A 16007-nucleotide genomic window follows, 5' to 3' on the forward strand; every position below is an offset into this window, starting at 1 on the left:
CCAATTCTCAAAAGTTTTGCAAGGTAAGTAAAATATTCCTATTCTACTCACTAAGAACAACCTAACAATGGTTATGCTCTTGCATCATTCAAGTACAAACTACTACATTCAACCTTTCCAGAATTAAATCTAGCTTAATAATCTGCCATTGTTGGACAAACAACAACAAACTTTAATAAACTTTAATAATCATGAACAACACTTGAATGAACAATGGTGAATTTACGTAAATATGCATTTAAACTTTAATAACTATGACATAGGGTTCTTTAACCATTCAAGTCTCAAAAAGCTTAGCTCATAACTAAATTAGTATCCAAAATCTGAAATGGAAAATTGATATCCATGAGTTCTAAAATAGCTATTCTAAATTAGGAACTACAAAAATTAAAGAAGAAGAGTAAATGGGACAAATCCGATATAGTTGGTGTGTGAATCCTCCTTGTCCTTCTCGTTCCCCTTCAACAATTGTACTTCTCTATATTTTTCTCTCTATTTTTCTGTACTTTTTCTTCTGATAGTCCTTCAATGGCTGCCACTAAGGTGATACGGCTGGTACTCCCATTTTTCCAAATTAGGGTACAAAAATATCATGTCTCCAATTAGAAAGCCCACCTTCTTTTCCTCAACTTAGGCCCACTAAATTGGACCACTTTTCTGCCCAAAAATAACTCCAGCTGGCGCCAGTTATGGACCCATGCCACCTGGCCACGAATTAAAAAGAAATGACACAGCTGTCTTTAATTTCCACGTCAGCAAGTGAGTTCCAGCATGCTGCAGCATGAATTTTAGCAATCTGGAAAGCTTCAGCTTTTGCTTCCAAACCAAACTTCCAATTTTTCTTCTTCAATCCTTCCATGGATAGCTTAATTCCCTTTTTTTACATAAAACTATAACAAGATTAGTTATTTAATTTCAATTTAAACCCAAAACATTGCAAGACTCCAATATTAGATCAACTAATTATATAGATAGATAACAACTTAAAATTAACAAACAAACACCAAAATCATCACTCTTTTTTATGAATAATTAAGTTTAAAAGTCAAATAAATAACTCTATATCATAGAGTTATCAGTCACTCGTACCTTGAGTCTTGATGTAGAGTGTTGGCTCACTTTTTCTCCTCCTGAATCCTTGTTCAGTGAAGTAGCTATCAATCATGTTGTACTAGGCTCTTGGAGCTTGCTTTAGGCCATATAAAGCCTTTTTTAACTTGAGAACTTTATCTTCTTGTCCTTGCACCACAAACCCTTGAGGTTGCTCTACATATATTTCTTCAACAAGGTAGCAGTTAAGGAATGCTGACTTTACGTTTAGCTAAAAAATCTGCCATTTCTTTTGTGCGGCTAGAGAAATTAAGGCCCTTATTGTGTCCAGTCCTGCAACTAGAGCAAATGTCTCATTGTAGTCTACTCCATGTTGTTGTGAGTATCCTGTAGCGACTAACCTTGCTTTATGCTTTTGAATCGAGCCGTCTGGGTTGAGCTTTGTCTTGTAAACCCACTTGACTCCAATAATGTCTTTGTCTTGTGGGCGATCTACAAGCTCCCAAGTCTCATTCTTCTCGATCATCTTTATCTCTTCGTCCATAGCTTTTCTCCATACTTCTTGCTTTTGAGCAGCTTCAAAGCTTTCTGGCTCCATAAGCGCTAAGTTGCATGTCTCATAGATCTCTGCTAATGATCACATTCGCAATGGTGGTGAGTCTGGCGGGGATTCTATGAATTGTGTCATCTCCTCCGTGGTTGGTTAAGTTGGAACATCATTTTGTTCTTGTTTCAACAGTAGAGGAATGTTGACAGTCTTTCTTTTAAATTCTTCTGTCTCCCAATTGTATGTTGCATCTTCATCGAATTGTACATCTCGGCTGATTATGAGCTTCTTCATTCCTAAGCTATAGACTCGATAACCTTTTGATTGAGTACTATAGCCTAAGAAAATTCCTTTCTCAGTCTTCTCATCTAGCTTGCCTCTTTTCTCTTTTGGAATATGTGAGTAGCATATGCAGCCGAATACTTTGAGATGCTTTGCTGATGGCTTTCGTCCACTCCAAGCTTCAATCCATGTCTTATCTTACACAGCTTTGGTTGGACATCTGTTGAGCAAGTAGACTACAGTGCTTACTACCTCTACCCAAAATCTTTTTGGAAGACCCTTCTCCATGAGCATAGCTCTTCCTGTCTCCATAACAGTTCTATTTTTTCTCTTAGACACACCATTTTGTTCTGGTGCGTATCCAACTGTGAGTTGATGCTCCATGCCTTCTTCTTCGCAGAACTTGTTGAACTCATTAGAAGTGTATTCTTTGCCTCTGTCACTTCTCATTGTCTTGATGTTGTGACCACTTTGCTTTTCGACATGGGTTTTGAATTTCTTGAAAATATTGAAAACTTGCGATTTTTGTCGCAAAAAAATAAACCCATGTCATTCTAGTAAAGTCGTCGATAAAGAAAATGAAGTACCTATTTTGATCATTTGATGGAGTATGCATAGGACCGCAAACATCTGTGTGGATTAACTCCAGTGGCTCTTTGGCTCTCCAAGCTTTGCTGGATGGAAAAGGTTATCGATGTTGCTTCTCGAGCATGCACCCTTCACAGACTGTGTTGAGCTCCTTGATTGGTGGGAGGTCTCGCATCATATTCTTCTGCTGGAGGATCTTTAGCCCGTGGAAATTGAAATGTCCGAACCTTCTATGCCATAGCCATGATTCATCTGCTTGTGCTTGCATTGCGACATTGCTTGCGTATCTCCATTGTAAAGGAAAGCATCTATTTTCTTTCATTTTTATCTTTGCAATTTGAAAGGATTTATCTTGCTTGTCATAGATTGTGCAAGAATCTCCTTCAAAATGCAAAGAGTACCCTTTTTCAATCATTTGTCCTACACTGAGTAGGTTTTGATCGATGTTGAGTACCAAGAGTACATCATTGATGTATCTCTTGCCACTTTTTGGTGTCAATGGCAATGGTGCCTTTTTCCAACTGGTGCCTTTTTTCCAACTGCTTCGATGAAGTCACCATTACCAATCTTGACTCTAGTCTTGGATTTATCAAGACTACGAAAGATGCTTTCATTTTTTGTCATGTGAATACTGCAACCACTATCAAGATACCAAGTATCTTTTTCTTCTGATGCAGCTTGGCAGACATAGAAGAGATTATTTTCATCATTTTTCTCTTCTAAAAAATTAGCTTGATGGGATTTCTTAAAATGACAAGTGTTTTTTAGTGTGGCCAAATTTTTTACAATTTTGGCACTGAGGTTTTTGTAAAGAACGCCCTAGACTAATACTTACAAAACATTCGCATAACATAGTTTATAAAGGAATAACATTCATTATCAAAGTCTCAGGGGGACTTGTTTAAAACCATGCAAGTTGGCGCCATAAGTTTTAAAATAAAACATAGATTTTTATGCAAAGTTCAAAGAAACCAAAAATTAAATAACTGAGTCCCACTGATAATTTAGGAAAAGTCTCTTAAAAACAAAACATAATTTAAATGGCATTCTACGTTGATCGTTTTTTCCGTCCATAGGATTACCCCACGCCATACACCCCATGATGAAAGAACTCCTCACGTCACCACGCGTGCCATACATAAATCCTATTTGCTACCTGGAAGGAAAGTAAGGGGGGTGAGCTAAAAGCCCAGTAAGGAAGTACAAACAAATAAGCAAGTAAGAATACAAAAAAAAAACAAACACTAACGTTCATCTAAAACATCATGGTATATCATAACATAATCGTAACATATCGTCATATCATAACATAATCGTAACATATCATCATATCATAACATAATCGTAACATATCATCATATCATAACATAATCGTGACATATCATCATATCACAAACATACAGCATACATGATGAGCATGGATCGCTAGTTGTCCATGTCACCCTATGAGGTAAACAGGAGATCACTGGTCCTTGAATAACCTCGGCGCGTCCGCCCTAGGAGTTACGTCTCAATGTCCTTAGTAACTCGTTCGATGTATCTGACATCGTAATCTGTTTGATGTATCTAACATCGTAATCTGTTTGATGTATCTGACATCGTAACTGGTTTGATGTATCTAACATCCATACACATATCACATTCAACATATCATCACGTTATGACATTCATAATTCATAACAATACATTCATACAACAATCTTACCATTCATAGCATAAAATCATAAATTCTATCTAACTTCCTTACCTCAGGTCCAAGCTAAGAATTTTCACAATCTTTCAATGAGCCTATATCATAATCAAAATAACATTTCTTAGGTTCATAAAATTACTATTTTGCCCTTCCATACAACTCATGTGTGCATGGGCCATGCACACATAATATCAGTTACACAAAACATGCAATTATCGCCATAAAAGAATAATGCTCGTTTTACCCATTTTACATGCATGATCGTTTTATAAAAACCACATAGTTGAATATTAAACATAATTTTGGACGTAAAAGTGGAGTTGCATGTAACATGCATACGTGGGAACATTGCGTAATAGAGACGTTTTCAAAAACGATAATTCTACATTTCTTACTTTTACTATTTTAAAATCAATAGACATATTACATGCTTTATTTTTCTTAAAATTTCTAAGTTGATTAAATTTCTCAAAACATTATTTTATTTTAGCTCAAAAATAAAATATGTGACAAATTTCATTCCTTAATCTCAAATTACAAAGAATTAACCAAAAAGCTTGGATTTAATTAAAATGCCTATTTTTAATATGTTTCTTTAAAAAAATTAATTTTTATCATTGTGTTACATAAATGATGTGAAAAATATATTTTTAAGTGTGGAAAAATATATTTTTATTTAAATTATTTAAGACTTATTTTTATGTAACAAAATCCATATGTGACAATTAAATAACAATTTTTAACCTTTTTAAAATAAACTTTCAGCCACCATTTATTTTCTCCAAAATTCACAAATAAATAGAATCTAAATATTTTTCTCAATCAAAACAAAGGAAAAATCGTAACTTATCAAAATATGCATTCATACCATTAAAAATACCATTTTTCAATATTACCATAACTTAGGAAAAATAATTTATTCCAAAAACTCATCAAATTCATTTTAGTGAAATTCACTTCATATTTTCTTACAAAAATTCCAACAACTATTTTTTTATCATTAAAAATCACCATATTTAATTTAAAAGCTCATATTTTCTCAAAAATCAATAAAAATTATGTAGGTAATTATTTGAGTAAAATATCGTTTTAATGAGACTTAAAATCCCCTTTTTAATTTTATAAAATTAACATAACATCAAGGACATTACTTATGCATGCAAATCATCTTTTTATCAAACTTTTACCCAATTATTTACAAAAATCAACAAGCTTAATTCCTCATGAAACTCATCTTTTATCCCAAAAATTTCACATAAAATCATACATGTCCAAAATCTCATCATACTCTTATTATATACATGATTCTAATATTACTAACATATTCACATGAAATCTTATAAAACCATCTTTTTCTATTCCATTGAATCTACACATGAAATCCAACAACAATAACCATAACGGTAACATACATTAATTCATAAGCACCATATTCACATATGCCTTTATATTAACCTAACATGTTTCTATCATTATTTTCATGCATCTTATAATTTATTCATTCACAATATAACATGCATCCTATCAAAATTTCATGGATCCAAATATCAAGATTGTCAATTATCAACTTACCCATATTACATAGGTCCTAAAACATGGATCTAATATATTGAAAATCATACAACATCAAACAAAATATCAAGATAATCCTTCGGTATGCCTAGGCCGAAACCCCATATTTGCATTCATAAATTACCACTAATCATTATACATAGAAAAATCAACATCATAACCCTTTTATACATTAAACCATGATACCCTTCATGCAAATAAAACAACTTATTATCAACAAGATATCAAGAACACAAAGTACCCATTTTTTTTTTCTACCCAAAACATGAATCCCCTTTTAACCATAATCCCTCTAATAATCTATTCATCAAAACCATCACAAAATTTAGGGAGGGATTTCAATACCTCTTCTTGATAGAAAATCAAGAATCAAATCCAACCAAGAGTCCAATAATCCTCCTTGCTCAAACCCTAGGGGGTTGTATATTTTGAATAATCAAGATGGAGAAGAAGATGAACAAGGTTAGAGACAACCCAATCATAATACTAGATTAATCATAAGGAAAACAACCAAAAACCTTACCCTAGCTTGAACCCTTTATTCTTCTTCTTCTTCCTTTCTTTCTTCTTCTCCTTCTCTCTCTAGGTCACGCCCTCTCTCTCTCTCTCTTCTCTCTATAATTCGGCAGCCCCAAGAGCATAATGCTCTTCCATTTTTCCCATTCCCTCTTTATCCTAATTTTCCCATAATGACTCAATAAAAGAAAAAAGGTAACTTTCTTATTCTCTTCCAAGATTTGTCTTAATTCATATTTATCTAATTATATCACAATAGGTGGGAAAATAAAGATGATCACTTCCTTTCCCAAAATAACATTATCACCTTATCTTCTTTTTTTTTTTTAATTTATTTTATCTAAAAAAAATTACAGAAATAAGATGATAACTATAATTGACCCAAATACAATAAAAATCTCAATCTTCCTTTCCCATTTAGGTTCACACGTCCAAACCTCTCCATTTCCCTTTTTTTTTTTTTTTTTTTTTTATAAATTAATTCAAATAAAATCTAAAATAAGGAAATATAAAGCGTGTAGAAAATCTACACATGTGTACCATGCTACCATGCACTAGCACACACTAAATCACTAGGGTGCATCACTATCTACCATGCACCTTAGTGCATTCAACCAAATCTCACATAATTACCTCAATTGTCACACTTATCTAAAATGTAACACTAATAGTAAAATAAACATGTTACACAATTATTCACTTATTAAATTAATTAACCAAACAAACAATTAACAAATTTAAATTCCAAAGATTATACCAAACAATTCTAACAATTAAATAAAATAATAAACAATCAAATAAAAAAAATAATCAACCGAATAAAATAACAACACTTAAATAAAACAATTCATCACACTTAACATTTAAATAAAATAAATCACAAAAATTTAAATAATCTAAAAAAATTTTTTTTTGGTGCGCTACAGTTTTCTTTTAAATCAACAGTCTTTCTCCAAGTGACTTTTTCTTTTACAAATGCCACATGGAGAATACTTGCCATTATTTTATTTTTGTTTTTCTTGATAACTCCTACTTTTAAAATTTTCTAGTGATTTTCTCCCATCAGCTTTAGATTTTTGAGACCGCGGATTTTATTTTAGATTGAAAGGCATTTTCAGTCAAATTTTCATTATGCCTTTCTTGCCTACTTTCGTATGCTTCGAGAGAGCCCATTAATTCAGTTGGTGATAGAGTATCTAAATCTTTTGTTTCTTCTATCACAGAGATTATCGCATCATATTTTTCTGTACAAGAAATTAGTATTTTCTCTACTATTTTCTTGTCAAAAATTATTTCCCCATCGACTCCCATTTTATTTACTATTTCTCTAATTCTAGAATAGTAATCTTTTGTAGTCTCATTATCCTTCATTTTAAGATTTTCAAAATCTCTTCTGAGCTTCTGTAGTTTCCTTGGGACTCCTCCTGCAACGTGTCCCATGCTTCTTTCGCAGTTGATGCGCCCATAATCCGTGGAAATATATCATCTGCCATAGCTTGCTGCAAGCAGAATAACGCTTGAGAATCTTCTTGTTGATTCTCCTCTAGTGCCTTCTTTTGATTTTCCGAGAGAGACGAAGTGTCTTTTGAAATAGTAAATCCTTCCTCAACAATTTTCCATAGAGTTTGTGATAAAAAATAGGTCCTCATTTTGATGGACCAAAAATCATAGTTTTCTCCATGAAAAATTGGAAGAGGTAGAGAAGAGCAGTTGAAATCGGTTGTCATGATGTGCGGAAAGTATTACGCCAAGTGTTTGAATCAACCTGGCTCTGATACCACTGATGGTTTGTGAATTTGGGATAGAGAAAATAGTGATGGTTTGTTGTAGTTTAGAATATTTGATGAGTAGTAGTAGTGGATAGAGTAATGATGGGTTAGGATATTATAGTTGATGTTGTTGAGTGGACAAGTGAAGAAATTTGGGTATGGAGGAGTAAGGTTTATGTTTTAGAGACTATAGGATCGTAGAAAGTGGTAGAGTTTATTGATGGTTTGTTGTTTTTAGTTACATTATTTTGCTACCCATGATGGGGTATTTATAGTGGTTAGCCCACTTTACATTTGTGGCTAGAATTACTTGTTCTAGAACCTTCTTTTACTAGAATGAATATTAATCACACAAATTTACTTGTTTCTCAAGCATAACTAGAAAATTCTAGACTTAAGTTTTCTAGAAATGCTTATAAGAAATTCTAGAGTAATCTTGTTTTACTAATATCTAGAAAATTCTAGAGTATTCAAGAAATGTGTAGCAACTTTTAATACAATCACTTGATAAAAAACAAACTATCACACAAACTTATAAGATAAAAAAAATGATATGTATGCCTTTATTATTTTTAAATAAATATGATTTAATTATTTAAATTATCATAAAATATCTTTAAAATATCCTATTTTAATTTATTTTTTATTTATTTTTGTTTAAGTTTATGTGTTGTTCTAGTATGTGAATTTGACATTGATAACAAAAGATTATATATTATTTGTTTAATATAATATTAAGTTTAAGTTTAATTAATTTTTATTTAAGTTATAAAGTATATGGTTTTATTATTTTTAAATAATTATTATTATAAAATATCTTAAAAATATCTCATTTTAAGTTGTTTAATTATTTATTTATTTAATTTTATTTAAGTTTAAATCATATTTACAATTTACCGTTAAAAATAAAAATATTCTGTTAAATATAATAATATTATGTTAAAATTAACGAAAAAAAATCATTAAAAAAAAACATTCCTTTATCTATATACTTATTATATAGAAGAGATATATTAATTACACTTGGAAAGTCTTTCTCTTACTTAAGAAAGGAAAAGGTAAACGAATGTAATTATTCCAAAGTTATAGACAAGGACAAATCTCAATAAATACATATAATAATAAACAGATTGATGTGAATGAAAAATGAAAAAAAAAATAGTAATACTTAATAACGTGCCACATAAATTACTCATTCAAATATGAATAAAAATAACAAAATTGAGAAGAATGTAAATCAATAGAATATATTAATGCAAATGGAACAACGTATATTTCTTCTTCAACCAACTATTTTTCTTCTTTGTTAAACAAAAATTGATTACTGCAGAAATGTCTATTATGTAGCTCTTCTGACATTGATATCGCCAAATAAACTTTTAAGTGGCCGCAGTAGTAATGGTCACAAAAAGATAAGATACAAGTAAAAAGAAAGATTAGTACATTAGAAATAAGAAACTTAGAAATAATGTAACTTTGAAAAAGAATAAAATTTAAACATTAAATAAACAAAATTAATGAATTATAATCAGAAAGAAAATATGGATTCCACAAATACCATTCATGCAAATATATATATTTTAATAAAATTAATTCATTCTACTCAAGTATAATTATACACTATTAATTATAATTGGAAAATATATATAATAAAGCTCACCTTAAAATATGTTCTCAATTAAATTATACTAACATCTAATTTTAAAAACCTATCTTATTATTTACCTTAGAGCGACAAAATACCAATGACAAAATGCAGTAAAATCATATAATATAACAAATATCCTAAATTAAATCAAGAGCTTAAATTACATATGAAGAGCATGACTAGACTTATGTAAAAGAAACCAATAAACTTAGAATAAAATTTAGAAGAAAATAAATTTAATTGTAACAAATTTATAAAATTGAAGAACAAAAAATAATCAATATACTAAAAATATAATGTGAAACATGAACTTTACTATAGCATTTCCACAAAAGAATTTAGACTAAATTAGGCATTGTTTTCACTCAAAAAATATAAAAGAAATGAAAGAAAAAATATGAAATAAGTGTATTTCTCTCAAACTCTACTCTCTACTTTTGCTTCCACAATCTGATCATTTTTTGGCTACATTTGGCTCTCTATTTATTATAAAAATAGAACACAAATTGTGTACAAAAGAGTGGGAAAAATGGCTACAAAAACTAATGGACAATTGGACTGGTGGGAGACAACAAGGGCACGTGTCATGTGCTGAGAGGAGCTCGACCAAACGGCGTTAGGCGTGCCGGGCGCTGTCAGTAGGCTAGTGGGGTGCAACTCCTTCTAGCGTGGGGATGCGTGGCAACTTGGTAGGCAGTTTGGAAAGAAGGCGTAGGGCGTGTGGGGAGCACCTGGTGGGTGAGTGGGACAGGTGGCGTCTTTGGAGTGGCTCGGCTGGCAGGCGTGGCTCAGCTTGGCTCGCGTGGCAGCTGCTGGTGACAACGTGGGCACTTGATGAAGGCTTGGGCCTAGGCTATTTGGGCTTGGTTTTGGGCCTAAGTTGCTCCACAAATATCTTTTAACAATGTCATTTGTTTCTATTCTTTCTTCTTTCTTTGTATCAAAATACATTTTATTTCCTAAAAATTGAACACAAATTAAATTAAGATTAATATTTTCAAATATAAAATATATTACAATAAATCCATAAAAAATTAATTAAAAATTAATTATTTTAAACTTTAAAACTTATAAAATAATATTTTTGATCACTAATCACAACTAGAGTTGTAAATACGGGTCGGGCTTTCTAGCATGGCACGAAACCGGCACGAGCATGACACGGCACGAAAAAATATGGGCTTGGGCCAGGCACGACACGACACGACATGGGCCTGGGCACGACATGGCACAACAAGCTCGAAGGCACGACACAAAAGCAGGAACAAACTTGCTCGAAAAGCATGACACGATAAAAAACCCGATATTTTGACATTAATAATGATAATAAATTTTTATTTGTCAATTATCTATAAATTAAAATGATAATAGAATTCTTATTTTTCTCAATGTTTATATTTTTATAATTATATTAATTTATTTTAAGATTTGTGAGTTAAATTTTTTAGCATTTATTGGTAGGTATTCAAATTCTAATAATGATCTTTGATATAATTTTGTGTAAAGTATTGTTAAAAAGTATATAAAAATATCTAAAACTATAATTTCAACAAAGAAATGTATTTGGATTGGTGGTAAGTCCATTGCTTGTTAAAGAGGAGGTGGAGGGTTCAATTCCCCATCCTCACTTTTTTTTACAATAATAAAATGGGCCTAAATTTGGGCCCAAATATAGAAAGTGGGTCGGCCCAGCCCGACACGAATTGAATAGGGCCCGGCCCGAATTATTCGGAGGCACGAATTACAACCCCCAACCAGCTTATTACTATTCTCTAGCAATTCAAGCGAAATGATAAATGTCAACACGAAATATTTCAGGTCAAAAATTATAAAAGAACTTAAGTATTAACACAAAATGTTAGTAACAAGTCAATAAGAGTTATCAAAATTACTTTGAACAAATCTAGAGTTGTGAGTGTGTGCACCAAACTTGTACCTTCTTACCACAAACCATAGCACATAAAGCCTTCAAAATTATGACAAGTAAAAGTCTAAACTCCATTAACCTCTTATGTAATTGAAAATATTTAAAGTTAAGGGTTTCACTCGTGGAGTTGGAAATAAATAAGTAAGCACTCATCAAATGGATATATATGTAGGACAAACTTTTAAACAATCATTAAAACCAAGATATGAAATAAATTATTTAGACAACCACCATAAAGAATACCACAAAACCAGTTTTTTGAGATTTCTAAGTTAAATAGACAATCTTTACATTTATTCCAAGAGTCATAAAATAAAATATGAAATTAAGAAACACACATTTTTTTTCTTGGACACAAGAGACAACATAATTGAAAATGATAGAATTATTGCTCTTGTGCCCTTTCACTTTTTTTTTCTGCCTTTTCTTTTTCTTTTTTTTATCTTTTTTTTTTCATGAAGAACATACAAAAATTAACAAAATGACTCTCTAATAAGATTTATCTATAGAAAATATTATCCCTAAAACATCATCCATTCATACCACAATACCTTGTCCAAATAATTATAACTATTTCTAAGAATCAATGAAAATTTAAAAGTTGTTATATCAAGTCTCACCTCTCACAAAAAAGAATGAATTACTTAAACATGGCAAATTTCTACGCAAGTATGTGCTAACGACCATCTTACCACAACATTTTCCATGTGATTGGGTAACTCTAGAGAAATTCTTAGTAATAAAGATAACAAAAATTGACTCAAAAGTAACATTTTGCAAGAATAAATAAGTAATTTTTAAAAAAAATTTGACCATGAAAATATTAATATGAAAAAAATCAACATGAACATGCATACATATGCTCACCACCCCAACCAAATTCAGACAGTGTCCTCAATGTCTAAAAATATAACAAATGTAAAAGAACAGGGAAAGATAACAACTGGGTAGCGAGCGTCGAGTGATAGAGTGAATATTGATTCTCTAAAACATAAAAAACTGAAAACACAAAATGATAACAAATAAAATAATATGACAAAAGGGAAATAAACATAAAACAAACCTATGTCCAAACACTTTGGAATACTACTCCAACTTGGTAAACTGGTTCCACGAGAGTGACTTCTTCAGGCTGGGTCACCCTCTCTATGTAGTGTTTTAGTCTCTGGAAATTAACTTTGAATACTATCCCATCGGTTGGGTCTGTGACCTCAATAGCACCATTGGGAAAGACGGTTTTCACAACATATGGGCCAGTCCACCTCGATCTCAGCTTTCAAGGGTGGAGATGCAAACGAGAGTCATAAAGATGGACTTGTTGGTTTGGCTCAAATTCTTTTCTTCGGATCTGCTTGTCATGAGCCGCTTTCATTTTAGCCTTGTAGATCCTAGAGTTTTCATAAGCTTCGTTCCTTAACTCCTCAATTTCTGACAACTGAAGCTTACGATTGAGTTATGCTGCCTCAAGATCAAAATCCAGGATTTTAACTGCCCAATAAGTTGTGTGTTCCAGCTCAACAGGAAGGTGGCAGGCTTTGCCATAGACTAGTCTATCAAGAGACATACCAAGCTGAGTTTTGTAAGCAGTGCGATATGCCCAGAGAGCATCGAGAAGTCATGAGAACCAATCTTTGCGATCAAGATTAACCATCTTTTCTAAGATTTGCTTAATTTTTTGGTTGGCTAACTCAACTTGGCCATTTGTTTGTGGGTGATAAGGCAATGCAACCTTATGAATTACACAATACTTTTGCATTAAGGTCTTGAAAGAATAGTTGCAAAAATGGGTGCCTTGATCACTTATGGTAGCTCGTGATGTGCCAAACCTAGATAACACATTTTCCTTTAAGAATTTCACAACAATTGTTTTATCATTATTTCTACAAGGCACAACTTCCACCCATTGTGAGACATAGTCTATGGCGAGGAGAATGTAAAGGTAGCCAGAAGAAGATGGAAATGGTCCCATAAAGTCTATTCCCCAACAATTGAATATTTTGATTACAATAATTGAGTTTAATGGCATCATCTGTTGCTGGGACAGAGCACCTAATTTCTGACACCTTTCACATGATCGACAAAAATTGTTAGTGTCTTTGAAAAAAGTGGGCCAATAAAGACCACATTGTAAGATTTTTGTAGCAGTCTTTTTCATAGAAAAATGATCACCATAAGCTTCATTATGGAAAAAGTTCAGGACACTAAAAATTTCCTCATCTAGAATGCAATGTCTCATAATTTGTTCGGGGCAATACTTAAAAAGATATGGATCTTCCCAACAGAAGTTACGAACCTTGACCAAAAATTTACATTTATCTTGTGCACTCCATGAAGTTGGAAGTTCGCCAGTCACTAAGTAATTAATGATAGAGCGTACCATGGCAACTTAGTGAATGTGAAGAGATGTTCATCAGGGAAGTCATCTTGAAAGGTTGGGCCATCAGTGGAATCAGAAAATTTAGGACAAGATAAGTGGTCCGCTACCACGTTTTCAACTCATTTCTTGTCCTTTATGGTCAGATTGAATTCCTGTTACAGAAGGATCCACCTAATTAAACGCGCCATAGCGTCCTTTTTGGAAAGGAGGTATTTTAAGGCGGGATGGTCGACAAAGACTGTGATAGGTGAACCAATCAGGTAGGAACGAAACATGTCAAGTGTGAATACTAAAGCAAGTAACTCTTTTTCAGTAGTAGAATAGTTCATCTGAGCACTGTTAAGAGTTTTACTTGCGTATTAGACAACAAAGGGCTTCCTTTCCCTTCTTTGACCTAAGACGGCCACCATAGCATAATTGCTAGCATCACACATGACTTCGAATGGTAAGTTCCAATCTGGTGGGCTGAATGATAGGGGCGGAAGTGAGTTTTGTAACGAGCGTTCAAAAAGATTCCTCACACTTAGGTGTCCAATTGAACAGGACATATTTTGCTAGGAGGTTTGACAAAGGGTGAGCAATTGTTGAGAAATTTTGTACGAACCTCCTATAGAATCTAGCATGCCCAAGAAAAGATTGAATGTCTTTAATAGTCTTGGGGGTGGGCCACATTGATATGAGTTCAATATTTGATTTATCAACCTCAATTCCTCGTTTCGACACGACATGCCCCAAGACTATGCCAGATGGCACCATGAAATGACACTTTTCCCAGTTGAGTACCAAGCCTTTCTCTTTGAATCGTTTAAGCATGAAATCTAATTTGAGAAGGCATGATTCAAATGAATCTCCAAAGACTGTCAAATCATTCATGAATACTTCCATACATTTCTTGATCAAATCACTAAATATACTCATCATGCATCACTGGAAAGTGGCTCGAGCATTACATAGGCCAAATGGCATACGTCGGAAGGCAAAAGTACCAAAAGGGCAAGTGAATCTAGTCTTATCCTAATCTTCTAAGGCAATCTCGATTTGGTAATACCCTGAATAACCATCAAGAAAACTATAGAAAGGATGACCGCCACACGTTCCAATATTTGATCGATGAATGGAAGTGGAAAATGGTCTTGCAGGTGGCTGCATTTAATTTCCTATAATCAATGCACATGCACCACCCATTTGTGACCTTGGTAGGCACGAGTTCCCCTTTTTCATTTTGTACCACTGTTACTCCCGATTTCTTGGAAACAACCCAAGTTAGGCGAACCCATTTACTATCAGCAACAAGATAGATCATTCTAGAATCAAGAAGTTTCAAGACTTCAGTCTTAACTACTTCCTTCAACGTTGGGTTTAATCTTCTTTGAGGGTCACGACGTGGTATAGCCCAGTCTTCCAATTGAATGTGATGGGAGCAAATTAAAGGACTAATACCTTTGATGTCAACTATCGTCCATCCTAATGCATTTGTTTGTTCTTGCAACACATTGATGAGTTGGTGCTTTTGTGTGGCGTTGATCTTGGAAGATATTATGATAGGAAAAATGTTGTCATCTCCAAGGAAAACATGCTTAAGGCCCTCAGGAAGTTGGGCAAACTTTGTTTGAGGAGCTTCTTCAGTGGAGGGTTTTGGTTTTTCTCGATCTTGAGGGAGTTCCTCAATGATTAGATTCCAAAACATGGTTTTCCTAGCCTGTGAGTCTTTAATGATTTTTTAGGGTTGATTTTAGACTCATCGGGCTCAAAACTTTCAGAAATTTGAAAGAGGTGATTAAAATGATTAGAAGTGTATTTCGATTCGACCTCTTCCTAAATAAGTGTATTGATCAGATATGATTGGAAACACTCATCGTTATCAGGCTTGTAAGTGTTTGAGAAAGGGTTATAAGGCTTCTTGTAATCCCCTAAAGCATTGCATTGTTCCTCATTTCCTTCTCTAAACTCACCAAGAGCAGGGCACTCGTGGTTGATGTTCCATTATGTTGGGAATTGTGCCCTGAAAGCATATGTAGTAGACATTGTTTTATGAAAT

General features: G+C 32.9%; 1 protein-coding gene across 1 annotated transcript; it reads right to left on the bottom strand.

Annotated features, from left to right (window-relative positions):
• Positions 1-715: 715 nt before the first annotated feature.
• On the bottom strand, positions 716-1648 carry LOC133785532 (uncharacterized mitochondrial protein AtMg00820-like). Its single transcript, XM_062224760.1, has 2 exons — positions 1391-1648; positions 716-874 (listed from the first exon to the last, which is right to left on the bottom strand). The coding sequence occupies exons 1-2, from the start codon at positions 1646-1648 to the stop codon at positions 716-718; spliced, it is 417 nt and encodes a 138-aa protein (XP_062080744.1).
• Between the last annotated feature and the right edge of the window lie 14359 nt (positions 1649-16007).

Source organism: Humulus lupulus, chromosome 6 (assembly GCF_963169125.1).
Source record: "Humulus lupulus chromosome 6, drHumLupu1.1, whole genome shotgun sequence".
Taxonomy (NCBI): domain Eukaryota; kingdom Viridiplantae; phylum Streptophyta; class Magnoliopsida; order Rosales; family Cannabaceae; genus Humulus; species Humulus lupulus.